We start from the raw sequence: 25,815 nt of genomic DNA on the forward strand, positions 1-25,815 counted from the left end.
GGCGGCGCTGCCCGGGCCACCGCCCGCCTTGCGGCGCCCCCTGGTGGGCGCGGGCGGCGCCGTCGCCGTCGGCCTCGGGGGCCGGGCTCCGCCCCGGCCCGACTCCCCCAGCCCCGGCGGCCGCTCCCGCCAGGAGGCACCGGTTCACCCGCGGGCCCCCCTTTGTCCCCCCGGCCAGGGTCCAGGCCGCGGCCCCACAAGGGCTCCGTGCGTAGGCTGGGGGGGGATCGGGCCCGTGGGGCCCACAGGGACCCCCCAGCCCAGCAGCCCCGGGTGTGGGCCACGGAGCTCGGTGCCGCCCAGGCCCACGGGGCTTCCGGCCCGGCCGCCCCCGCCGTGCCGAGGGTCCAGCCCCCCCGCCCCCCCTCGCCACAGGCAGGCAGGAACCGGGGCCAGTCCACGGTTTGTGTCAAGTCCTTTTTATTCTGTTCCCACAGAAACACCTGGTGAGGGGGCAGCTTCTGGGAGGGAGTCACGACACAGCGGCGGGGGCGGTACGGCACGGTACGGCACGGTACGGCACGGTACGGGGTCACTACAGGTGGCACAGAGCACAGCAGACACGCACACCGTCACAATGTTCAGAGGGAGCGCACCCGGCATTGCACTTACCGCTGGAAACGGTGCCCGGCCACGCTCGGCCCCTCGCCCTCGCGCCCTGCGCCCCCCGCCCCGGCCAGCCGACTGCCATGGTGGGCTGGGGCCCAGCCTGCCGGGGGGCTCCGATGCCCCCGGTCCCGGCGGCGGAGGCGAGGTGGCGGATATGCTCAGGCAGCAAGACAGGCCCCACTGGGGGTCTCGGTCCCGCGTGTGATTTACACACTGTACAAGTATTTACAGCGCGAGGAGCTGGGGGCTGGGGGCCTGGAGAAGGCACCCTCAGGCTATGCACTTGTCATCGCGGGGAGAGGCGTCGGGTGTGCGTGGGGCTGCATCTCTCCTCTGTGGGGCTGCCCCACGGGAGCACCACGCTCCCACTCCCGCAGCTGCCAGCATCTCCCCCAGCCCTGGGCACAGGCAGAGCCCCCTGCAAGGGTCCTGCCGCAGAGCATGGGCTTCCCACGGCAACTGGGCCCTCAATAACAAGTGCATAAATCTGCTAAGAGCTTTCAGTACAGCGATGGACTGATGGAAAAGAAAAAAAGAAAAGTCCAGGCAAAGAACAGCAAGCACTGAAAGGCGGGTGGAACCGTGCAGAGAAGTAGCAAGCCATGCTCTACGACGGGACAGACGGTCACAGGCGCTAGGGCTGCCCTTTGGCAAAGTGGCCCTCCGTGGGTCGAACATGCCACGAATTCATACGCACGGGTGGTCGATAAAGAGTAGTTCTCGGGTCGCTTGGCGGCACGCTTTGTGATGAAACCCTTAGGTGTGACATTGAACTGATTAGCTATTCACAGGTCTTGTTCTGGAGTCGTGTTATTTCGTTGCATAGAACATCAGGCGGGTGAACGGGTGGCTGCCACCTGCCGCCGGGGGCACCGGGGTGGAGGGTGATGCCGGCGTGGGGAGGCAGTGGGGCACAGGTGGCATGCAGCTGTACGCTGGCAAGCCCCCTCCTTGGGCAGTGCCACCCCCCCCCCACCCCCCCCCCCCGGGGAACCCCCTCCTGGCAGGGCGAGTGGGCTGTGGCCACCGGCCGCTGCACTGGCCGTCCCCGCGAAATGGCTTGAGAAGGACTTGGATTGCACAGTAAAAGGAAGGATACTGCCGGAGGCAAAGCTCTCCTGATCTTGTTCCACGGGATTTGTGCTCTTTTGTAGCCTCCTGCACTCTATTGCTTCTACAGACGACAGCCCATGTGCTAACTCATCGCACAATGCAAAGAGGGAAGAGGATTTGGTATAAAGTTTAGAAAAAAAACCAAACCAAACCCAAAATAAAATGAACCCAAAGAAACTGAGAAAAAAGGACCCCCTCCCTGACGACGCCCCGTGCCCCCCCCCCAGTGCGGATGAGGTATACACAGAAATCAAAGTGGGATGATTAAGGCTGTTCTTGAAAGAAAAGGGGTGCCCGGCGGTGGGCGCGCTGGCTGCGTGGCGAGGGCGAGCGCGGCCCTTTCAATGCTTCCAATGGCTTCGGGGCGGTGCCGCGTGCTGGGACACATGCCCAGCTGGCGGCCGCATCGGCAAAGGCCGGCCATGCCGCCTGTCAGAGTCCTATGGCCTCGTATTTCGGTAGTGAAACAGTGTTAGGTCCTGGCTGACACGCTCCGGGGGCTCCCCAGCGGGCTGGGAGTGGGCCGCAGTGCAGGGGCGCAGGGATGGCCCCAGAGGGGTGGACGGGGTTGGGAAGGAGAAGCAGCGCCTGCAGCGCCCAGCCCTCGGCTCGTGGGGGAGGAAAAACCTATGAAGAGGCCAGAGCTGGGGTTCAGAGGGAGCAACTCTGCGTATAATCTTGAGAAAGGGTCACGGCCCACCTAAGGGGCCTGACCCGATGGTCCGGATCAGGCCCGTTCCCTCGGGGCGGCTGCTGGGGCTCGCCGTGTGCCGCATCGGAGCTGCTCGCCAGGCGTGGGGGGCGCCTGCCCCGAAGCGTCTGCCAGGTCCCCGCTCGGCCGCCATTTGGTCCAGCATCCAGGGATTGCCCTGCTTTCAAAAGCTTGCAAGAGACAGAGAGAGAGGTATTAGCTCAAGAGGTGACGTCCCTGTGGAGGAGACCCTGTGGAGCGGCAGCACCAGCCTGAGCAAACGGGTGGCCATGAGCCGCGAGGTGCTGCTGGCGGAGCAGCTGCTGCCGCCCCCGTGCTGGACGGGCTCCCAGAGCAGAGCTTGGGCTGCCCAAACCTTCCCCGCCAGCCCAGGGTCTGCATCAGCATCCGTACGGCATTGGCCCACACCATGCTGCCAGGCCTGGGGAACAAGGCCAAGCCCCCACGCCTTGGCTCGGGGCTGGTGCGCAGGGCTGAGGATGTGCGGCCGAGTGTGAAGGGGCCGGGGCTGCACCGCGTCCTTCTCACTCTGAGGACTGGGGGCAGGACAGGGCAGCGTTCAGTGGGTGCCAGGGCAGACAGGGGTGCAGCGGGAGCCCCGGGGATGGCATGGTGGAGGGGACCAGTGGTGATGGAGGGAACTGATATGATGGAGGGGACTGGTGTGTGGGTGTGCTCCAGACACTCACCGTTATACTCAGAGTCCAGCGCTGTGTGCTGAATTCACTGGCTTCTTCATAGGTTTTTCCACTGCAACGACTCGATCTCCACTCGTTTCCCAAACTCCTGCTGCAGGAGGGAGCAGGCAGGGCATCGGGTGCTGCTGGGGCAGGGAAAGCCTGCAGCGCAGCACCCGGTGCCAACTGCACTCACCTTGTGCCGTTCTCTCACCAGAACGAAGTGAACTTCTTGCCAAAAGCCGACACCGCTGTGGGGAAGCCGGAGAGGTATCAGCATAGTGCAGCCGCCCCGGCCCCCCAGCGCCCTGGCTCCCCACCTCCCTGGGCCCCACACCGCAGGAGCACCGCATCCCACCAGCTGCACCCGGCCACCCCCAAAGCGCCCAACCCAGTCTGGGTGCAGAAGAGCATTACCACCCCGTCCCCATCCCCAGGAGCAGCCCTCACCTTCAGTCAGTTTGCCTGCTTGTTCCGCTGCCCCACCCGGCAGGATTTTAGAGAAAACGCTCTCTCCTTCCCCACCGGGCTGCCCTGTGGCTGCGCCGCTGGGACCACGTGGCCCAGCCGCCTTCGGACCGGCTTTGCTGTCTGCTGAGGGACAAACAAAGCCACTGTTAGCAGGGGACGGGCCCAGCCAGAGGAGCTCGGCTGAGCCCCCAGGGTTCAGGTCAGGCAGCCGGTGCAGGCAGCGATGGCACCGTGCTGCCAGGCCCACTGACCTGCTGCTCCCAGAGGCTGCGCCGCAGGTGCTCTCCCTGGCTGCTGTGGCACTTTCGCTGCAAGTTTGGATGCATCCATCTGCTCTGCTTTTGGCTGGAACAGGGAAGACAGCTCTCAGGGGTCGCCCTCCCAGCACAGATTCCACCAGGGGTGGCCTGGGGTGGGAGGCAACACCGAACTCCTGAACGCTGCTCCACAGCCCCAAAAGGGGCAGCAAGGGACGCATGGCACAGGGATGTCCCCTCGAGGGGATGCCTGCTCCCATGGCACCCAGAGGTGGCTGTGGTGAGCACACGGGTGGGATACACCTTGCCCCATGGCTCTCATCCCCAGATCTTCCCCCGCGAGCCACTGGCCATGGCCAGCCAGGCAGAGCTGTGGGGTCAGGAAGCAGCCAAGCCCATACTTACCGCTGGCGCTGGGTGCCCACCCGGCTGTGCGTGGAGCGCAGCTGGTGCCTTCCCCGCCGCCTGAGCTGGCCCCGGCTGCTGCTGTGGTGGCCGGGATGATGGGGGTCCCTGTGTCCTGCCCCTGGCCTCGGGCTGTGCTGAGCCTGCTGGTTGGGCAGCCTGCCGTGCTGCTGGCTGTTGCCGCACTGCCTGCTGCCCTGCCTGCTGTTGCCTGGCTGCTGGCTGCTGTGGGTGTGCGAGGGGCTCTGGCTTTGGCACTGGGGTGGCTGACCCGTGTGGCTGGGGAGGCTTCTGTGCCTTGGGGGTCTCGGCGCTGTGGTGGTGAGCAGCAGAGCGAGATGGTGGGGTGTACTCGGTGGAGCTGGGGCCGTAGGGCGCGGGTGCACGGCACTCCGGCTGCTGTGCCTTCTTGGGGGCAGCCGGCGGCCCGTGGCCACGGGGCTCGTGACGGCTGGGCTCCCGTGGATGCTGCTTGGCCGAGCGGCGCTGGGGCTCATCACCAGCATGCCGCGAGGTGCCGGCATGGCGCTCGTATTCCCTGTGGTGCCGGTGCTCACGGTGCTGGGGGTAGTCGTTGTGCTGCCACGGGTCCTCATCAGGGGGCTCGTCGTAGTCGTGGTAGGTGTGCTTAACCGGGGGTCTCTTCTGTGAGGAAGAGTGGCCACCGTAGTGCCTGACCCTCTCTGCCCGTGCCTCCCTGGGCTTATCAAACCAGTCCGTCTCTTCCTGACCCAAATGATAGGCTTCGGGAACCAAAAACAAACCACAGTCAATCTCTCACTCAAGGCTGCCCGGGCGGAAGCCATGCAATGAGGTGGGAGAGGCAAGCAGCGGGCACGCGCGCGGGGGACAGCCTGTGCCGGCAGGGATGGGACGCGGCGCGGCACAGCATGGTGGGGCACCGTGCAGGACCAGCTAACACCGAACACCCGGGGCAGGGGAAGGCACATGTCAAGCAAACTGAGGCGGTGAGAGTGTCTCTGCATACAAGCGGACAGGCATGCCCCGGGGAAGTGCCATGCTCTGGGGTGGTCACCACGGGGAGCCGTTACCTTCACTGTCCGAGACAACGCAATGAGCATCATCCATGCCGTAGCCCTCCTCGTGCTTGTACGAGTGACTCCTTGGCACGTCTTTGATGTGCTTTTGCACATCAGGCAACGAGTGGCTGGAGCAGAACTGGGAGCAGGGGTCCCCTGCCGACTGGGGGCCGGGCCCCCCCGTGGCTCGTGACCCCCCCACCGACTTCCCCAGGGGGCTGACGGGGCTCTCCTCCTCCGAGGGCTGCGTGCGGATGGGCGCCCGCCCACGGCTCTGGCTCATGCTGAGGGATGAGGGCTTGGAGCCACCTTTCTGGGAGCGCTCCGTGCCCTCCCGCTCGTAGGACTTGCTCCGGCCGCCCACCTCCCGGCTGGAGGACTTTTCCACCCCATAGCCAGAGGAGCGGGTTCTGCTGCTGGCAGAGTAGACCCGCTCCTCCTCATCCACCAGATCCCGGCTGGAGACACCGTAGTACTTCTGCTGCTCATAGACGTTCTTCTTCAGGCCATAGGTGATCTCCTCCTGCATTTTCTTGGCCCTGGAGGCCACATTGCTGCTGCCAACCGATGTCGTCGTTGCGTAAGTGGCTAGGTCTGACTCCACATCTTTGGCTTCTTCGATGGGGGAGAACTTGGAGATCTTCTGCTCCATGCCCTGCTTTCTGTGCTTGCTGCGCTTTGAGGAGATGACGGCAGGCGCCAGGTTCTTGGATGAATGCTTCGGTAGTGCCGTGCTGGAGCCGTGCTTGTCCACCCGTGAGGAGTGCCGGTACTCACTGTCCCCATAGTAGTAGGATGAGCTGGTGGAGCTCCCAAACACCCTGCCATTGCTCTCCACGCCCCGGTGGTAGCTGTTCCTCCCTCGATGTTCAGGGCCGTGGTGGTCATAGACATCCTCCTCAGACTCCTCCTCAGCTTTGGTGTAGCAGCAGGGCCGGCTGGGGCCTTCAGTGTCCCCCAGCTCACTCTTCTCCCTGCCGTGGCGGCTGTCGGTGCCCATGCCCACCGGTTCCGCTTTCTGCCCCTCTACTGGTGGGCTCTCCTTGGTGAGCTCGCTGATGTCCTCGATCATCACGTAGTTACGGGGGATGTTCTGCTCCAGGTTGGTGTAGAGGGACTCGGAAGAGAAGCTGGCTGAGGGCCCCTGGGCCACGCTGGCTCTCTCGGCTGGCCGGGCCTCAGGCGCCTTGTACTGCTCATAGCTGCTGCTCACTGGCGCAGTGCTGAAGGTGACGTCGGGAACGGCGGAGGAGCTGGTGACTGTGCCAATGACCTCGTAGTTGGTGGGGATCTTCTGTTCCAGGTCGGCCAGTGAGGTCTGCCGTGGCTTCTGGTGCCCACCAGCGATGTCCGCTGGGCTCTGGAAGAGGGCGGGCTGTGCTGCTGGCACGGTGGCCGCCCCAGCGAAGGCGCTCGGGGCTTGGTAGGGGTTTTGGGGCCGGAAGCCCGGCTGGCCTGGGGTGCCCAGCTCCGGATATGTGGGGCCGGGGGCCGGGAAGGTGCCGGCTGAGGCGAAGGCAGGCAGCGGGGCCGCAGGCAAGCCATCCTGCGAGGTGCTGGCCGTGGGGTACTGAGGGGGCTGCAGGCGTGCTGGCGGGAAGGCAGCGGGGCCCTGTGGGGCAGGGTATGGGTAGGTGTCGTAGGAGGCAGCGGCGGCGGCAAAGTCAGGGTACTGCCCGGCAGGTGCGGGGTGCAGGCCAGCACCATCGTAGGCAGCGAGGCGCAGGCTGTGCAGCTCGCTGTCAGACAGGTAGTCGCGGCGGTCCCCGGCGCAGCGCAGGTAGGGGTGGTCCCGCCCGCTCCCCCGCTCCTTCAGCAGTGACTCCTTGCGCTGGGTGATGCCCAGCTCCAGGTACTTCAGCTTGGCGTCGATCTCCTTCTCCTCCTCATCGAGCTCTGCCTGCTTCTTCCGCAGCTTGGTGGCCTCGTGCTCCACCAGCCTCAGGTCACGGTCCAGTTCCTTTAGCAGGCTGGCCTTGGTGACCGGCGCGGTGGCCTTGGGGGCCAGGCTGCTCAGGTAAAGCTGGGAAGCAGCCGGGCTGGCCAGGGGGACATGGGGCTCCTCAGGCGGCGGACTGGGAAGCGTCCGCTTCACCTTGCGTGCCAGTGGGCTTGACTGCAGTCCCCCCACCTGCAAAGCCAAGCGACATCTGGTCAGGGGCACAGGTGGGGGTCCCTCCATGTCCCTCCCGAGCATCACAGAGCATTTTGCATGTGGTGGGCTGTGGTGAGGTGGCCCACTATGCACGTGTTCCCCCATGCACTGAGGAAGCGGCATTTATGTAAAAGCACAATAAATAGGATGGAAGTAACAGGCAGGGCGCTTTCCGTGAGTAATTACCAGGGGTGGCAGCCAGCCAAGTGCCAGGCTGGCCATGTGCACGCCGCTGCCTGCCGCAAAAACTGCTTTCTGTCCTCAGGCGCTTGGCAGCAGGGCCCAGGGGAGTGGCCGGGGGCTGCTGCTGCCCCGGGAATTGCCCCAGGGCTCTCTGCTGGGCGCTTGGCAGCCTAAGGCAACCTCGGTGAGCGGGGGCAAAGGCAGGAGCGAGAGCCGCCACAGCCTGAATCGGAGTCATGCATGGTGGCTGCTCCTTGGCAGAGAAGGGGGACCTGGCTTGGGCAGGGGACAGGGGACAGCCCCGACCCTGCCAGGGGGGCAGTTCCTGCCCGCTGCTGGGCTCATGGAGCCTGTGGAGCTCCAGGGCCTCCCTCCGGGTGCCGGCTCTGGTGCACACGGCTGTGCACACCGGCTGTCATCAGCTGCTATGGAAGCCAGCCCTTTAAAATATTAATTGCCACAGTACTAATGAAACCGAAATGTCCCGAGGTGCCTCCTGCAGCCATTCCCCAAGGGAAAGGTTTTCCCTGTGTTGACGTACCTGGGTGCCAGGGAGCAGCGAGTGTTGGTAGAGGGAGAACCTGTCTTTGCCAGCCTCCTCGGCGGTGGGGCTGATGGGCTTGGGGTCAGACAGAGAGCGCTGCATGGTCTTGATGGGACGCGGCAGCGACTGCTGACGCTGGGCCAAGTCGGTGGTGAAGTGCTTCTGTGGGGGAACGTGAGCCTTGTTCAGCCGCTCACTGGTGGCAAAAGAGGACTCCAGGAGGCGGTGGGGGGACAGTGGGGAGACAGGCGAGTAAAGGACCTGTGGAGAACGGGGTGGCTGGCGGGTTACCAGCTGGGAGAGGGACTCGGCCGGTAGATGGGACTGGTACCCGATTTCCAGGGGATCTGGCTTCTTCTTCTCAAACTTGCCCAAGGTCTGCTGCCGGACAGCGTGGGGGTCCAGGGGGCCCGTGCTCACCATCTGGATGTTGGTGGAATAGGGCGTGATGGTGGTGGGCACCGTCAGCTGGGGGACCACGATGCCGGGCTGCGGGGCTGCCTCCGGCTCCGTCTGGCAGGCCAGGCTCTCACCCCGCTGTGTCTTCTCTGGGGCCGAGATGTACTTCACAATCTCCACACGGGGGTCATGGGTGGTGATATGGATGGAGGGGGAGACACGGAGGAGCTGATCGGGCTCTGTCTGCACCGAGCAGTCGCTGATGGTCTGGATGCCCACACTGGCTGTGCTGCGGGCCACCCCCTCCAGCTTTCCCTCAGCACTGGCCTCAGCGTGCCGCGAGGCCCGGGAGCGCCGGCGGCGCACAGGCTGCTCCCACTCCCCACTGTCCTCCTCGTCTGTCTGCACGCTGCAGTCAGTGCTGCGCCGCGCTCGCCGCCGCCGTGACAGCAGGTACCGCTCCTCACCATCCTCCTCGTCCGTCTGCACGCTGCTGTCTGCCGTCTTCCTCGCCGTGAAGGCCTCCTGTGCCACCTCCTTCTCATAGGCATCACGCAGCCGTGGCATTGAGTTCCTCTTCTTGATGCCCCGGCCAGGCTCCCAGGACTCCTCGGCTTGCAGCGACATGTCTGAGGCCGAGCTACTGAGCGGCCGCTGTGGTGCAGGGTAGCGGGGACCAGCGGGCCCATCTGGTGCTGCCTGGCTTGGTGGAGGCCATGCCTGCCCATTGTGCGGCAGGGCCCGCGGCGCCTCGGCAGGCCCCTCAGGCGGACGGGCAGTGGGCTCAGTGGGCACAGGGAAAGCAGACTTCTGCCGCTTCTGCTCCTCCAGCTGCTGCTGCAGCTGGTGCTGGAGCTGGTGGATGTGCTCGAGCTGGAGGCGCTGCTGGGCGAGCTGCTCCCGCTGCAGGGCCAGCTGCGCATGCCGCTCCTCCTGCTGCTGCTGCAGCACCTGCTGCTTGATGCACTGCAGCTCCTGCAGCTCCCGCTGCACCAGCAGCTGCTCCTTCTCCCGGTGCCGCTGCAACTCTGCACGCTCCCGCTCCAGCTCCTCCTGCAGCCGCAGCTGCCGCAACTTCTCCAGCTCCACGCGCTCCCGCTCCAGCTGCAGCACGTGCTCCTGCTGCTTGCGCTGCCGTTCCTCCTCCCGCTCCCGCTCCTCCCGCTGTGCCCCATCCAGTGGTGGCTTGGGTACCGTGGGCACCTGCCCACCCTCCTTGCTGGCCGCTGGTGCCGCCGGCCCCTCAGCATGGGGAGCAGCCCCCGCTGGCTCCGCTCTCTGCAAGCCACCAATAGGGGCGGTGGGGGCTTTGGAAGCGGGACCGGCACCCGCCGCCACCGGTGCTGTGCTGACGGGCTTGCCCAGGTAGACGGGTGTCTCCACCAGCGAGGCTGGCGGGGCTGGCCGGCTCGGGGCTGGGTAGCGGTAGAGGCCCTGTGCCGCCAGTGGGACACGGGGGGTGATGACCGGCAGCCTGGTCAGGCTGGCCAGCGGGACCGCCGCCACACCGCCCGGGCCATAGGGTCTATACAGCCCACGCAGCATGGGCCGCAGCACTGAGGCCGGCTGGGTGGTGATGGGCAGCGTGGAGGCGATGGGTGTGTTGATGGTGGAGTAGATCATGCCGTCAGCGGCCCGCACTGTGGCGGTGGAAGGGAACATCTGCCGGATGGCGCCCAGGCGGACACTGGGGATGTTGTACTGTGCCAGGCTGCCAAGGCCCTGCCGCGTCTCCGGGAAGGTGGGGTTGTACATCCTGCCATGTTTGGGGGGCACAGGGCCCTGTTGCTGAGCCGCCAGTCCCACCGCGGTCCCCGGCCCAGCGCTGTGGGCATAGGGCAGCAGGTCGGGGCCGTTGGCATGCCGGCCTCCATACTGGTCCATGGAGTTGAGGGCGGCGCACATACGGCTGATCTCGCGTGCCGTGGTGGCACTGTAGTGGGCCAGGCTGGACTCCTGGAAGCTGGCCAGGTCCCCCCGGGGTGAGAAGCGGTAGTCGGAGTAGATGTTGGAGGCCGAGCTGTACCTCCGCATGGGAAGTGGGTGGCCCAGCAGCTCCGCTGGCTGGCGGAGGTCAGAGAAGGAGCCGTACTGCAGCCCCTGGCCCAGGTAACCCCCCTCGGCAAAGCCCACACTGTAGGAGTGCTTCATGGTGCTGAGGTCCACTGCAGCATCACCCGCTGGGGAGGGGAAGGGCTGATCCCCCTTCGTGGGGTAGTAGCTCATCCCAATTTCAGAGAGGTTCGTGTCTGACATGGAGGAGTAGAGGCGGCCGAAGGCGCCAGTTGGGTAAAACTTCTGCTCCTCATAAAGCGCGGGTGCTGGGGCTGGCTGCTCTCGGTAGGGGAAGGTCTCTGGCAGCTCTGGCTCTCTGCTGCCGTAGAGCGGCCCACTGGCTTTCCGGCCAGGTGCCGATGCCTCCCCGGCTTTCTTCTCTGGCATCTTGGAGGTGGGGTTGAAAGCCCCGGTGCAGCTGCCACCAAAGGGGAATTTGTAGACCATGTCACAGCAGGCGACCTGGCTCTCCGGCTTCACACCCGTGAGGTCCAACACATTGGCCGGCGGCTCCTCCTTCAGCACTTTGGTCACTGGTCCAGCCGCCACCTCCTCCATCTGCACCATCATCACCTGGGATTTCTTGCCGCCCAGGGCAAGGAGAGGGCTCTGGCTCTTCAGCTCCACTGGAACTGCCCGGTACAACTCCGAGCCCGGCTCTGGTGGGAAGGCCTGAGGGTGGCCACCAATGTTCTGCGCCCCACTGGTCTGTGTGATGAGCGCGTCCTTCTTCACCATCTGGCCTGGCATGCCATACCTTGCAAACTTGGTCTGGGGGGCAGCAGTGGGCTCAGGCTTGCTTACGGCTGCTCCACTGGCTCTGACAGTGGCTGTCTGGACACCCTGCTCCACCTGCTTCACCTGTGCCAAGCACACCGGGCTCCCAGTCCCCTGCCCAAAGTCCACCCGGCTCTGGAAAGGGTCTCCATAGACTACAGGCTGCTTGGCCTGCGAGAGGAGCATGGGGGAGGCTATGGCCAGGCCGGCGGTGCTGGCTGCTGCGATGATGGCATGGGGCTGCTCCTGGGCATTGAGGTTGATGATCAAGGGCTGGATGGCCGTGGACTGTCGACTTGGGATATGGTCCAAGGTCAGGCAGTACTTCCTGGCCTCAGTGGCCAAGGAGGTGAGATCCATACCTTGGTCCGTTATGATGATGGGGGCAGACTTCAGCGCAGTCCGTAAGTCTACAGCGTTAGTGCTCGGCACCTTGGGCCCTGGCTCAACCCGGGACGTGCCGGGGATGGAGGAGATGCGGCAGAGGGAGATGTTTTCTGCAGGAAGTGCTCCCCAGCCATACAGCCCCGTGATGCTCTCTGTGGCTGAAGTCACGGCAGGTGCCTTCTGGCTGTGCTCCTTCACCGGTTGTGTCCTGACATAGGCACCTGGTGGCTGCTCTGGCTCCAGCGCCTGGCTGTAGCCATGTGCCGGCAGCTGCCGGCTTGGCCTGGTGGGAGATGAGGTGGGGGATGTCGAGGAGCCGGAGCTGACCGGCTTGGTTTGGCTGGCCGCGTCAGCCGCCAGTGTGATCAGCATGAAGGGGGCATCCTGTGAAGAGGGCTGCCGGGTCAGGCGCGGCGAGCCTGCCCGGTGCGGCGTCTGCGTCCCCTGTGCCACCATGGGTGAAGAGATGGCGGGGCCAGCAGCGGCAGCGGTGGGACCCTCGTAGGGGAGGAGGGGGCTCTGTGTCTGCGTGGAGAACTCTGCTGTGGCCTTTGCAGCACGGGTGGGACTCTGTGTGGGGGAGGTGGGTGACAGCGGAGGGCTGGAGCTCTTGAAGAAGGAGTATGTCTTGGGCGGTGGGGGCTTGCCATCGCTCGCAGCCGGGAGCTTCTCCCTGGCTGTCTGCACACTGATCTCCACCGCTGCCTTGCTTCTGCTGGTGTCCTCCGTCTGCGAGCCGTAGCTGATGGTGCTCTTCACTGGAGTGTAGCTTCTGCCAGCTATGGGTGGGACCTCTGGAGCTGGGGAGCTGTAGCTCCGCAGCACGCTCCCAGGGCTGCCCGCTGCTGTCGTCACCGTGCTGGCACCTTTGCTGTAGGCATAAGGAGTGGTGGCAGCCTTGGACACGGGGCCGGGCGCTGCTGGGGTGATCTGGACCTTGGCTAGGTCTTGCCCCTCTTTTGCAAAATGCTGGGTGACCCGGACGTCAGGAATGGCCTTGCCTGTGCTGCTGTCAGAGGTGGCAAAGGAGACGGGAGCGGAGAGCTGCGTGGGGCTGGTGCCAGGGGTGAGCGGACCCCCGTTCTGTTTCATCAGGTCAGCATAGGCGCTCTCGGCATTGAGGAAGTGCTTCTCCTGGTACGTCTCGTCCTGCCCCTTTGCCTTCTCTCCCTGCTCGAGGGCCAGGTCAAAGGAGGAAGACTGGTGCATCCTGGAGATGCTCTGTGAGGTCTGCAGGATCTCTTCATACACCGCTCCTGCCTTCGGCAGGGCACTTGGATAGCTGGGCTGGGAGGGGCGTGTGGGGCCACCGTCATACTGGTACTCTTCAGCATACTGGTACTCAAAGCCATTCTGGCCTTCGGTGCCGTGGTAGCCAACCTGCTGGTAGCCACTGCCATAGGAAACAGCCGGCTGCGCCTGCTGGACCTGCTGCCTCTGCATCATCTCTGCCTTCCTCATCATCTCCTCATAAGCTTCCTCGGCACTCTTAAGGGGCTTGCTGGCCGGCTGGCTGGGGCCGCTGTCCCCCTTCTCCGTTGGGGAGTACAGTGACATGAAGGTGGGCAGGTTGTACTCGCTGCCCGACTTGTACAGCTTGGAGGCCACAGTGTCGAAGCTCTCGGCCTCCGAGTCAATGGAGGGTGAGTACTCGGAGCAGGAGGAGCGGTGCAGCTCCTCCATCTCTGCCGCCTGCCGCAGCTCCTCAGTGGGAGAGGCATCTTCAATGGGGGAGAGGTTGCTAGGGGGGGTTTTGGAGCGCTCCCTCCTCCGCTGGGCCCTCAGCTCCTCCTTGTCACGCTTGGTCTTGCGTGCAGTGCTCCGGATGCGCTGCTGCTCCACCTCCCGCATCTTCTCCTGCTCCCGCAGCAGCTCCTCTTCCTCCCGCAGCTCCTCCTCCTCAGACGAGTCCTCAATGGTGGGAAGCAAGGGCCCGTGCGAGCGGTGGCGAGCCTTCCTCTGCTGTTTCACCTCCTCCAGCCGCTGCCGGCGGCTGGGGCTGCTGTCACTGTCCTCCTCCAGGGAGGAGATGGAGGTGGGTGAGGTGCCAGAGGTGTAGCTGGGTGTCGTGGCTGGCAGGGTGGAGGAGTACTCACCCCGGGACCGCTCCTCAGGGGAGCCCGTCAGGCTCTCCATCTCCAGCTCAGGCTCCCGGTCCAGGCTGGCATCCACCTCCTGGCCCATCTCCATCTCCCGGCCGTAGCCAGTCGTGCTGTTCAGCTCAATGGTCTTGAAGCGCCGCAGGCCTCCCTGGGCTGTGCTCAAGTCGTCAGCCTCCGCCACCTCCAGCTCCTTCCCCTCCTCCTTGTACAGGCTGCTGGGGCCATGTGGCAGGCGCCGCTTGGCTGATGCCGCCTCTTTGCCCTTCTCCACCTCAGCCTTCTGCCCGGCTCTGGGGACACCATACTTGGTGCGCCCATAGTCTTCCTCCTCTTCCTCAAGGTTGTCCTCCTCTGCGCTCATCTCTAGGATCTGCCTCCGCATGAACTCCTCATCGCTCACCTCCACCTCCCGGCCCTTGGGCTGAGGGGGCACTGGGGAGAAGCCCCCCTCGCTGCTGTCCTCCACATAGTCGTGCCGCAGCTTGCTGCCAAACTCATCTGATGACTCTGCGCTCTCCCGCCGCTCCCGCTGATTCTCCCACTCCAGCGAGTCCTCATCCTCCTCCAGAATGTCCTCCAGCTCCTCATCTGAGTCGAAGGCTTCAGGGGTGATGGAGAGGTACCGTGGCCGCTGCCGCTGCTGCTCCTCCTGTGGCTCTGGGCCACCCTTGCCGCGCTCGGCAGGCTCTGGTGGGGCACCCCGGCCTTCCAGAAGAGGCCGCATGCTGCTCTCCAGCTTGGTGAGCTCGGAGGGGCTGGGGGGGCTCTGCCTGGTCAGCCCGGTGCTGCTCAGCTTCTCCTCCTCCTGCTGCACTAGGCCGGTGATCTCGCTCTGCGAGCTGGAGATGCCATCGGAGGAGTAGCCGGTGTCGCTCAGGCTCTGGGGGCTGCGGGACAGGTCCGGGGGGTAAGGCTTGCTCCCGTCCTGCGGGCAAGGGAGAGCGCAGCGTCAGACCCAGGCAGCTCTGGAGCTGCTGTCCCCACTTCCCCCCAGATCCTCTCCTGAGGACCACACAGAAGGTCTGGGCAGCACTGGGAGCCTGCCCAGCATGAAGGTCGGGGCCGCCATGTGTCCCTCCCTCAATGGCTCATCAGCAATTTGTCTGCGTACTAATGAAGGCAGGTAATGGGGTGAGCTGCAGGCGGGGGGTGGCACAGCACATGTCCCCAGGGGCAAAGGTGCTGTAGGACTCATAACTATGTTTAAAAAATTGGGCCCCATCAGCATTATCTCCCCTGACACCTAACACAGGAAGGCTGTCTAACGGCAATATCGATTTTTTTACTATCCACCACACAGAGAGCCAGCGGCGGCTGAGCCCTGTCCGTCAGCCTTGGGATACCAACGGCCACACGCCCTTCCCTAGGGAAGGGATGCGAGGGCAGAGCCGCCTGCTGCTCTTCCCAGCATGGGGAGAAGCCCAAGCACTGGTAATAGGGGTGGGGGAGTCTGGGGAGGGGGCAGCCGTTGTGCCCCGGCACCCGGCCAGGCTGGTGCGGCAGCACTGAGAGGACAGGAGCTTTGCCAGCAGCCGCCGTGGGGAACAGCCGCCTTTTAACGAACTTTAATTTCTCTGACTGACAGCCCTGCAAAGCAGCCTTCAGAAGCAGAGTGGCCCCCAGGATCCTCGTTAGATGCCAGCAGAAATAAACAGGCCCTTTTAATTGACATTACAATTAGGCAGCACTGGGGGCAAGCCTCTGAGCCATGGGGAAAGTGCCGTCGCACCCGGACCCAGTCCAACATCCTGCCAGCACAGAGGCACCATGGACCTTATTTGATTTTTGGGGGTGTAAGGAGCCTCTTCCCTGGGGGCTACACAACAGCACGAGGGGCAGCCATCCCCTCCCAGCTACTGGGGATCTCCTGCCATGTCCCCTCCCGCGGGAGGCTGTGCCAGCTGCTGCTGGGATGGTTGCTTATGAGGGAAGAGCATCCCAATGCAGCTGAATATTTCCCTGAATTCTATTGAATTTTTAGACAGCTGGGACGAGGAGTTTGAAAAATGCCCACTGCTGCAACATGAAAGGTGAAACAAGTTTTCCATTTAACAACAAACTGAACTGCCCTTATGTTATTTCAAAACAAATCCAAAGGACGGAGGTGACCTGCACTGTTACATTATGCCCAAATTGGTGTCATGCTAATATAAAGAAGGCAAAGACCAGCACACTGCTACAGAGCCTGTGAAGCTCCTAAGTGGTTTGGAAATGCTGAGACAGCAGTGTTTTGAACTCACCAATTCCCAAAAGGCCATTTCCCGAGGCAAATGGCCTCAATGACACAGATTCTGCTCTGACTTGGAATAAACCCCCCCCTGTTTCTGAGCACGGCCGCTGGTGGAGGCATGGCTCAGCGCCATGCCAGCCCTGGGCAGGCTGCAGTCCCCAGGGATGCCCAGAGCTGGATGCACCCAGAGAGCTCACCTCCTGCTCCTTCGCCCGCGGCGCCTCGGGGGGTGCCCGGCTCTCCTTGATCTCTGCCTCGGGTTTGGGGGTTGCGCTCTTTGCCTTCGGCGCGGCACTCTCAGGAGCTCTGGAAGGCTCTGGGGCAGCTTTGGGCAGCAGCTTTTCTTCTGCTGGCACTGGGGGCTTCTTCTCCACCGGGACAGGGCTTGGGGTCTTGCTCTGCCCGGCAGCCCGGAGGCTCCTTGCAGGTGAGGGCTGCTGCTCGGGGGCTGCCACCGGCTCGGGGGGCACTGGCACGGGCGCTCTCGGCTGCTGGCTGGCGGCTGGGGGCTGGTGCCGTGGGGAGCCGCTGGGCGGTTGCTTTGGGGCAGGCAGTGGCATCGGGGCAGGGTCACCGAGGCTGCCTTCCAGCAGCCTCTGAGTTTGGCAGTTCAAGCACAGCCATTCGTTCTTCTGCAAAACAAAGAAAGGAAAAGTTCTGAATAAACTCTGGGAGCTTCGTCCCAGCAGGGACCTCTCCAAGAAGTTCAGCAGACGGGACACATGGCGATGGTGCAAAGGACTCAGCCCACTCAAACCAAAGAACCTGCTTCAGGGAGGCCAGGTGGTGAGCACGCAAGCGCTGAAACGCTGGTGCTGTGGCAGAGGGGATGTGCAGCACTGGAGCTGGACCCTACAAACCACCTAAAAAAGGCCAACCACCCAGCTTAAACCTACCCCTACCTTTGTCCAGACCTCACTGATGTTCAGCCAAAGGGACCATGGCTATGACAAAGGCATTTCACACTCTGCCCCACAACACCTCAGCATCACCAGCTCTTTTCATCTCCAGTCTTGTCGGTATTACAGTTTTAAGTGAAATTAAACAATGAAGGCAGATTTCTACCGTAGCTTAACACTTCTCAGGCTCCATACGGCTTTTCTCTCACTCTGGTTTGTTTTCCTTGATACAATAAAGGTTTAATAGCATAATCATAATACTTAAGGATATTTTTTTTCTGGGTTATCAGAAAATGCTGGGTACAAAAGTACGCAAAAATTTCCCAAAGATATTACCCAAAGTACACGCTGTGCAGGAAAAGAACAAGACAATCTTGTCTAGTGAAATTCTCAGCAAGAGCTGTCATTTTATGGCCTGGAAAAAACAGCTTGTGAGCGGGGCTGTGAGTGGCAGATAGCCCATGGGGCTACAGCAGGGGCTCTGCATTAAGAGATCAGAAGCACTTTCCCCCCCAGGTTGTCCAAGGGCTATTTTTACCCACCCAGGAATGTCCAGGAATAGGGCTCTGACATTTCCTTCCCTTTTGATGTTTCATCATCTTAAATCTTTTCGTTTTTGCTGCTAACAGCCCAATATGCTCCAAGTCCTTTTCCCAGAACCCTCTTGCTGACCTGTTGCTCCAGAAGCTCAGGGTGGCCAACCTCGGGGGGCAGCTGGCCCCAGAGGAGCTGTCACACTCTTAGAGATGTGGTCTTGGTCTTCAGCGGGACCAGCCTGGGGCCGGGGCTACAAGCCAGCAGCATCTCCTGGGGCCAGAGTCTCCATGTAGAAGATGAGGTTCACCAAAATGGCCTCAAGGAAACAGCCTCAAGCTGCACCAGGGGAGGTTTAGATTGGATATTAGGAAAGATTTCTCCACCAAAAGGGTTATCAAGCCCTGGAAGAGGCTGCCCAGGGTACCGGTTGAGTCACCCATCCCTGAAGGTATTTAAAAGACTTGTAGATGTGGCACTTAGGGACGTGGTTTAGCAGTGGACTTGGCAATGCTGGGTTAACAGTTGGACTAGATGGTCTTAAGGGTCTTTTCCAATCTAAATGATTCTATGATTCTATTCTACGACCCTAAAAACCATACCTAAGGGATGGCAGCAGCATGACGGGCTTAACACCTGCATCCCACACCCAGGAGTCCCCACATTTTGACAAGATGCTGGAGACGCTTTGCAGCTGGTGGTGGCCAGTAGCAGGCAGTGGTGGTGGGCTTCCCCACGGACACTTCTTCACTCACACAGCAATCTGGCCCAGAAGCAGCCATCCAGCTCCCACTCTCCGGGAGCAGAGGCAGGAGAGCTTCTTCTGTGGAGAAAGGGCAGGTGCGCAACACCCTCCCTCCCAGCCCCACTGCCCCGCAGCAGCCCCTGCTCTTCACACAAACATCTTAAGAATACCTTGGGGCTTTGGAGGGCCAAGAAAAAATAACCCTTTCAGCACGGTAATTTTTAATTACTGCTTAATCAAAGAGAAAGTCTAATTAAGAGGCATGTGCAACCTATTGTATCTTAATGATTGCATTTGCTTTCTTTTATTTCAGAACTCGCTCTCATCCCTATACCTCTGAATCAGATCTCCTCGCCCTGCTCCGCTGTGTAATTATTTCAGACTGCAGAAGGAAATGTGATTGCGTGACACAAACTGAATCCCTGCCTCATGGAAATACGTGGCCTTTTCATTTCTCTTTCAGGAATCCCATTTCACTTCACCAGAGCTCCCTCCCTGATACTAGGAGCACGGGGGAGGTGTGATGCAGAGGGGACAGGCTGGCTGTGCCGGGGCAGAGCTCAGCTCAGCTCCTGCCCTTCACTCTCTGCGACACCATCATGCCAGCTCCCAGCTTGGTCCTGCAGGAACCAGAGAAGATCAGCCCACCTTGAACTACCCAGCCTGCCCCACCCAAGCCCTTAACATGCTCCCTGAATGGGGCATTGCCCATGCTCACGCTGTCCCACCCTGCCAGACCGTGGTGGCTGGGAAGGTCTGGACGAGGAGATGTGCACAGCTGCTTTTGCCCCTCCAGGACAAAATTCAAGCTAAGGATGACCAACGTTGCCCACCAAGTGCCAGCTGCAGACACTGAGCGCTAGTCTGGTCCCATCCAAGGAGATGGCTCTTGTGCCTGTGGAGAGGCAGGAGTCACACATGTTCTGGCCAGTGCCCTGCTGGGACAACCACCATGGCAGGACACCCTCCAGGAGATGTAGCCTCCTACATCAGCATGCTCCTTTTGTCTAGGTGTGCCTGGGTACAGATGTATGTGCTTTGCAGGAGTAGAGGCTCAGGGTGGACACTAGGAACAGTCCCTTTGCCGAGGCAGTGGTGCAGCCTGGGGCAGTCACTGTGGGGTCTCCATCCTTGGAGGGGGTTCAAAACTTTGCTAGACAAAGTCCCCTGTGTTGGTGGCCGCCCTGCTCTGCATGGGAGGCTGGACTGGGGACCCCACACTGTTCCACCAGCACCTCCCTGAGTCCATGCCGGCAAGGGTCACCACCACAGTGCAAGGCAGGCATCAGCAGAGAGGACCTGCTGGTGTCATCTCATCAGGATGAGGCTTAGGGGTCCTCCAGGACCAGCTGAGCACAGGACTGATTTGTGCCATGGGGATCTGATAGCTCCACAGATTGGTCTAAGCATCCTCTCTCAGGTTCCTCCCACCTGTGGCTCCGCGGCCATCCCCCTTGGCAGCTGCCCCACTTTGAGCAGCTCAACCTGCCATCCTGGTCTCGCAGATGTGGCAGCTCAACTCTTCATGGGACCAAACCGGGAAACGGATAAGGGAACGATCTCCAGTAAAAACAGCCCTGCCAAAAAGATTGTGGAGCTTCACTCTGAAATGCCCCTTGCTTTTCACAGCAGGCAGAAAGGCACGGGGACAGAGGGAAGGCAGAAAGTAGGGAAGGTCGCGGGTGGAGCTGGCCCTTAGTCTTCGCCAGCCATGAGACGTGCTGGCCAAGCCCTGGGAAATGCCCAAGATGAGAGACTGGCATATAGTGAGTTTGCATTTTCTCTTCCTGCCTTGTCTTTTGGCACCTCTGGGGTCTCCCAGGCCGGGGAGACCCTTCTGACATCCCAGCACCCTGAGCTTTAGTCTGAAACCCTGTGGAAAATCACTATGTGGTTACAGCCCTGGACGGCAGAAAACAAGCAAAGGGATAACTGAATTTTCCTGAGCCATGGGAGAGCCCCCAGCCCCGTCAGCAGCCAGCACTGCGTGGAGCTGTGTGTACGCTGTGAGTACAGAGCGTGCTGCAGCAGCCAGCGCAGCGTTTGCCATCACATCCTGGCACTTGCTGCAGTGAATACCGCCAGCAGCAGGAGTTGCAAGCTGCCCAGCTCCTACGCGCACACAGCGGGGGGCAAGAAATCCTGCCCGTGGCAGCTGTGGGAAGATGGAGGCAAGCAAAGCTGCCTGTGCCCAGCGGGAACATCGCTGGCCAACCTCTCCGAGCTCATCACCATCTTTAGCAGACCTCTGCAGCCCTATCAACACCCGGCACTACCACCCATCACGCTGCTGGATGCTAAAACCCAAGGGGCTCAGTGAAGATGCTGCATCTGAGGCATCCCACAGCCCCGTGCCAGCACCCCACACTCTGCCAGTGACAAATGACCCATCCCCTCCCACGGCCCCGCAGGGTTATCAGCTCAGTGTTTGGCTATCCCGCAGCATCTCTGCTCCCTCTCAGAGGTATCCGCGCTGGAGCAGCTCCCCCACACGTATAACTTGGCCTTGGGCATTTCCCAGCTAACACGGCCAACAACAGGATTAGGCTGCCCCTGAGAAAAATGCAAACATTCAGCGACTGGCTGATTTGCTAACAGCTTGTAAATCCCCACCGAGATTAACCAGATCCCACAAAGATAATAATAATTAGGCTGTATTTAGTGCTTTGCATGTCCAAACTGTTGGATGCCCAGGAAGTCAGGGTGCCTCTCACCGGGGCGGTAAGCGGGTAAGGAGCTTACAGCAAAGGCACGGTGGCATCTGTCTGTCTCTGTGCTTAAAGATGCTGGAAACCTTGGACCTGACTGGGATGGGGATGGGGGTTTGCTCAGCATGAGGTCTGCTGCCTTAGGATGCGCTGTGGCAGTGGGCATGGGGGTTTAACCACATGGAGCACAAGTGATCGTGACCTGGGGCCGATGAAGACTGCGGCACACGAGGAAGACAGACAGCACACGGGCAACACCGCTGGGATGCAGAGCGGGCTCCAGGCAGAGGAAAGCATCAATAATTAAAGAGAGGGATGAAACCAAAGCACGCCTGATATACCATCTTAAATGAAGAGGCACTGGCACAGCAGGGCATGCTGGAAACTGGCCAGGCAGGCAGGCAGGGGGGTGAGGGTGCTGGGGGGGCTGCCCAGCCCAGCCAGGTTATCAGCTTACACCCCGGGAGTGTCACTGCCCTGACCCCTTGGCTCCCAGCTTTCCTCGCTCCCAAACCACCGGATTTGCAGAGGAGTTAGGGGGAAAGCAGGTTTCCAGAGAAACAGTGCTCCTGCTGGCATTAGGGGCAGGACAGAGCCCCCGGCCCAGGGCAGCCCCCGCCGGAGACGGAGCGCGGGCGGCTTCCTTCAAGGCATCACATCCCAGAGGCAACAACGGTCCTGGGTTTTAATTGCGTACCCCACAAGCGGCACTGGGAAACGCAGGCTGCAGCCACAATTCCCACAGCTCTGCTGGAGGGGCCCCGATTGAAATGCCAATGGCTGCCCGGGGGCTGGGGAGGACTGGCAGCAGCCCTGCTCCCACGGGAGCCCCCGGGGATGCCGCTGCAGCACCCCAGGGCAACACACAGCCGGGGTGCGGGGTCGCCGCACATCAGGGGTCTATGTGTGTGTGTGGGGTGCTCGACTCCCCTCCAAGCTCTGGCATTCACTGGCAGGTGGCCACAGCCGTGCTTGCCAACATGCACCAGGTTTTACCCTGCAATTGTTTTAATTTACTAATGGGCAACAACAAAATTGTAATTAACTAAAATAGAAGTCTTCCTGTGTAATTTTGGTCAATGTTACCACTTGGCAAGTTAATTAAATGCTGAATTCCCCAGCGTTGCTGCTTTTTTTGTTTGGTTTGGTTTTTTTTTAATGATGGAGCCAGCAAGCTTCAGCATCACGGTTGCACATGAACCCCCTATTCAGCAGCTCAGAGGTCTGAGAGCCTCAGTGGGAGCCGGCGGAGCCAGAGGCTTCCCAGATTTCCCTGGAAGCTTCCCAGCTTCCCCAGTTAGCTTCTGCCTGCCAGTTCCACTGTCCCCGTCACCCCTGAGACCCTCAATGTAACCTCTCCGGCTGCCGGGAGATGCATAGCCATGGTCTTCATCCCAGTGCAAAATGCTCCCCACCATACCATCCCTAGGACTCTGTCTGGTTATTTATGTTCTACAGTATTATTTTACACAATCAAAACGATATCTATTAAAATACCAGAACAAAAATCTGTACAAAATAAGATAAGCAGCATGAGGTATAAGTGTCTCGCAAGCCAGATCTCATCTCCCAGCATTAAATGCGGTGAGTCTCACCAGAATATTTCATTTATTTGCTGACAAGTACTGTGCAGGGCTCATCACTGTGACAGATGGGTGCATGGAAAATATGGAAAACACTTCTGGTATCTGAATCAAGATCCAAATTAACAACAAGAACCTCATAAAATCATTTCTCAAGCACTTCTCTCAGCCCTGCTTGCAGGAAACCTCCCGTTTAGGAGGGCTCTTGACATACAGACACCTTCTACGCACCCTCCTGCAGCAGAAGTGGGGGCATCTCACTGTATGATCCCACCTCCCAAGCGCTCAGCATCCTTGTGCTAAGAACACCTCAGCTCTGTCCATACTGTGGATAGTTTTTAGCACAGTTTTAAGGGAAAGGGACTGAGTCATGCTTGATCATTGGATGCCAGGGCTGTTTCAGACCCACCTCAGGCAGTGCCTGGGGTCTGGCTGGCAGGCTCTCCACCCTTTAAGCACCCCTGTGCCCTTTCCTTCCTCTGGCAAAGATGCTCTCTGCCAGCAGCCTCCCCAGGCAAACCCTGGTGCTCATTCCTTTTGGATGCTGCTGCCCAAGTGCTGGCTGATGCTTGCTCCCCTTGGTTTCAGCCCATTCTGAACTCTCCCGAGCCCCTCCAAATCACCCCCCACCATGGCTGGAGGCACCACAGACCTCTGCCAAACCCCTTTGGCCGAGCTGCTGCAGTTTTAGGAGGTGAGGGGGAGCATGCCAACCCAAGCCAACTGGCGCCTCCCTGGGATGCTCACCTATGGAGGGGAGGATGCACATCACAGTCCCGACCACAGTATGCTCACAAAGGGCATTTTTAACCTCCTGTGCCATCAGCAAATAAACCACAGGCCTGGTTTTAGCTCTGCCCCAGCCCTTATCTCTCCTAGGAGGCTGAGGCAGTGATGGGATTTGAAACGAGGAATGCGCTGTGAGGGCGGAAGCACCAGAGATCAAGAGGCGAGATGGAGCAAATGCAGGAGATGCTGTCAGAGCTGCACCTGCGGTGGGAAGACACTGGGGAGGATTCGGGTGGCCCCAGCACCAGGAGGGGACCGAGACCAAGGGGGACCAGAAGCAGTGGGCAGGCAGGGGCAGTCCTGGGGAGCCAGGGGGACAGGCAGAGCTGGCTGTGCATGGCCAGCACTGCACAGATGCACGTTCACACACCGCTGTGGAACAGCCACCTCCAGGACAGGGCAGAAAGCACAGGGTGTGCTGTTGCCCTGATGGTGCCTTTTTTCCCCTTGAAAACACCCTCAAAATCCCACTCAAGCTAGATGCAGAGCTGCCTGAACCTGTGCTTGCTAACTGCTTTAATGCCAGCATACACGTATTGCTTCTAAAGTTTATGCATGTGTGTATGTGTGTGTATATAGATATAGATATATATAAAATCAGTAAATAAAAAAGAAGCACTAAATACAACTCTCAAATGCTGTTCAGCGGAGCAGGTCATGTTTCTGGAGCCCAGCTGGCCACGCACCGATGCCTGCCTGGCTGGGGGAGCGAGGGGGGCTGGCAGGCTCCCCAGGGAGTCACTTGTGCATCCTTCCCGCTGCCCAGCAGGAGGCTGTTGGAGGCAGAGCAGCGAAGATCTACTTGCTCAGCGTAAAGCCGCGGGCTCCTAGGACCATCCGCAGGGAAAGGCAGCAAGGGACCACACACACCTCCCTTAGCCGAGTTTCCTTGGCTGCCAACTGCTCCACACTAATTGACTTCATTACCATCAGCTGGGCAAGTATTAGTGCAGGGTTCACAGATTAGCCCAGCTGAAAACCACCACAGTTATTTCAATCCCGTGCTAAATATAGCATTTGACCAAGCAACCCAGTGATGTGTTTTCCAGCATCAGCCTATTCTTATCTGTTCCCCCGGCCTCTGTCAGGCTGATGGAGCCAACAGTCCCTCCCCAGCTCTCTTACAGATGTGTGTGATGTATCAGTGGCCTTCACACTGCAATAATGTGATTAAAAGCAGTGCAGGGTAATGAACTCGCTGGGATGAGCTCTGCATCGCAGGGCTCGTTTTCTGCCTCCCATCTGCTCCACTCCATCCCTCTTCCTCCTCTGTGCTGGGACCTCTCCCAGTTGGAAAAAAGAGAGAGAGAACATGGGAGAAGCTGCACATGACGGCTGAGTGCTGGGGCTGCCATCAGCTGCCGCAGGAGGGAAGGGAAGGACGTGGGCAGCGGCAGCTCCCAGCCCCGGCTACAGCAGCCGCAGGGGAGATGCGGTGTCTCGCACCAGTGCTCCCCCCCTCACCCACCCTGCCCAGCAGGGGCCTGGAGCAGGAGCAGCGGTGCCTGTCCTGCCACCCATCCCCTTCACTGGTGCCACAGGGAGGGAAGGCAGAGCGGAGACAGGAGCTGGGCAACCAGGTGCTGAAGTGGCCACAACAGTCCTGCTCCTGTGGCACCGAGGAGCATCCTCCTCCCTCGGCTCTCCCTTCTCCTTGCCCCTGCACATGCCTCATGCTGGGGAGTGTTTTCCTTCCCTGCTCCTGCCCGCAGCAGGGATGCTCCAGGGATGCACCAGCCCGCCATGGCGGAGGCTGAGGGCCTGAGAGACAGCCCCTGAGGCGCTCCCAGACTCCCACCCTGCGGTTCGATACACTCCATAGCCAGCGGAGGATTATTCCAGCTGAAAGTCTTTGACTGATGCGTAATAGCAACACTCCCCTCCGCTCGCCTTCGAGGAATAGCTGTGCCTCTGCCAAGTCCAGCTTATGCCACTGCAGCAGCCGATGGCTGGGCTGGTGAATGGTGCCGCAGCGGCAGGACAGCGGCGCAAGCCTCCGTGGCCGTAGGAGAACTGCCAATGTGGCTTCTACCAGCACAACCAGCCTGGACTACCTGTGGCTTCTCACCCAGCTACAAACCTCAGCGACTGTAGCCCTGGGTCTGGGCACTGCCACTGCAGGCAGCCCCTCCTGCTGCAGAAGTGGTGATCTGCAGAAAACCAACGGGCTTTTTGGGGCGCTGACCCATGGACATGGGCACACGCTGCTCTGCTCGCTGCTGAGCTGTCCCAGGGCTCCCAGCCAGGGTCCTTCCCAAAGCAGGCTTGATAGAGGCTAGGGGAAAACGCCACCCACTCTTCCATGTTATTAGGAATTGCGGTGTCAGTGTCAAGCTTAGACTAATTTTTGATGTGGTTATTTCGATGTTTTTTCCATGGAGCTGGGAAACAAGCTCACCTTGACTGACTGAATGTCAAGGGGCCAGCTGGAAAACCTGTTT

The 25,815-nt window shown here is 60.9% G+C and overlaps 1 protein-coding gene across 4 annotated transcripts in view; it reads right to left on the minus strand.

Annotated features, from left to right (window-relative positions):
* Positions 1 to 407: 407 nt before the first annotated feature.
* Positions 408 to 25,815, minus strand: part of BSN (bassoon presynaptic cytomatrix protein) — a 96,453-nt gene continuing 71,045 nt past the window's right edge. For 2 of the 4 annotated variants that reach the window (XM_056338062.1, XM_056338065.1), the window contains 9 exons: positions 16,314 to 16,748; positions 8,164 to 14,811; positions 5,297 to 7,415; positions 4,245 to 4,987; positions 3,834 to 3,927; positions 3,562 to 3,705; positions 3,308 to 3,362; positions 3,124 to 3,223; positions 408 to 2,604 (listed from right to left, as the gene is read on the minus strand). In XM_056338062.1, coding sequence (XP_056194037.1) covers positions 3,322 to 3,362; positions 3,562 to 3,705; positions 3,834 to 3,927; positions 4,245 to 4,987; positions 5,297 to 7,415; positions 8,164 to 14,811; positions 16,314 to 16,748 — 10,224 coding nt within the window. In that variant the 3' untranslated portion in view covers positions 408 to 2,604; positions 3,124 to 3,223; positions 3,308 to 3,321. The remainder of the gene's footprint in view (positions 2,605 to 3,123; positions 3,224 to 3,307; positions 3,363 to 3,561; positions 3,706 to 3,833; positions 3,928 to 4,244; positions 4,988 to 5,296; positions 7,416 to 8,163; positions 14,812 to 16,313; positions 16,749 to 25,815) is intronic. The other 2 variants (XM_056338064.1, XM_056338063.1) reach the window with 2 other exon arrangements.

The sequence above is a fragment of the Falco biarmicus genome, chromosome 4, assembly GCF_023638135.1.
Source record: "Falco biarmicus isolate bFalBia1 chromosome 4, bFalBia1.pri, whole genome shotgun sequence".
NCBI lineage: Eukaryota > Metazoa > Chordata > Aves > Falconiformes > Falconidae > Falco > Falco biarmicus.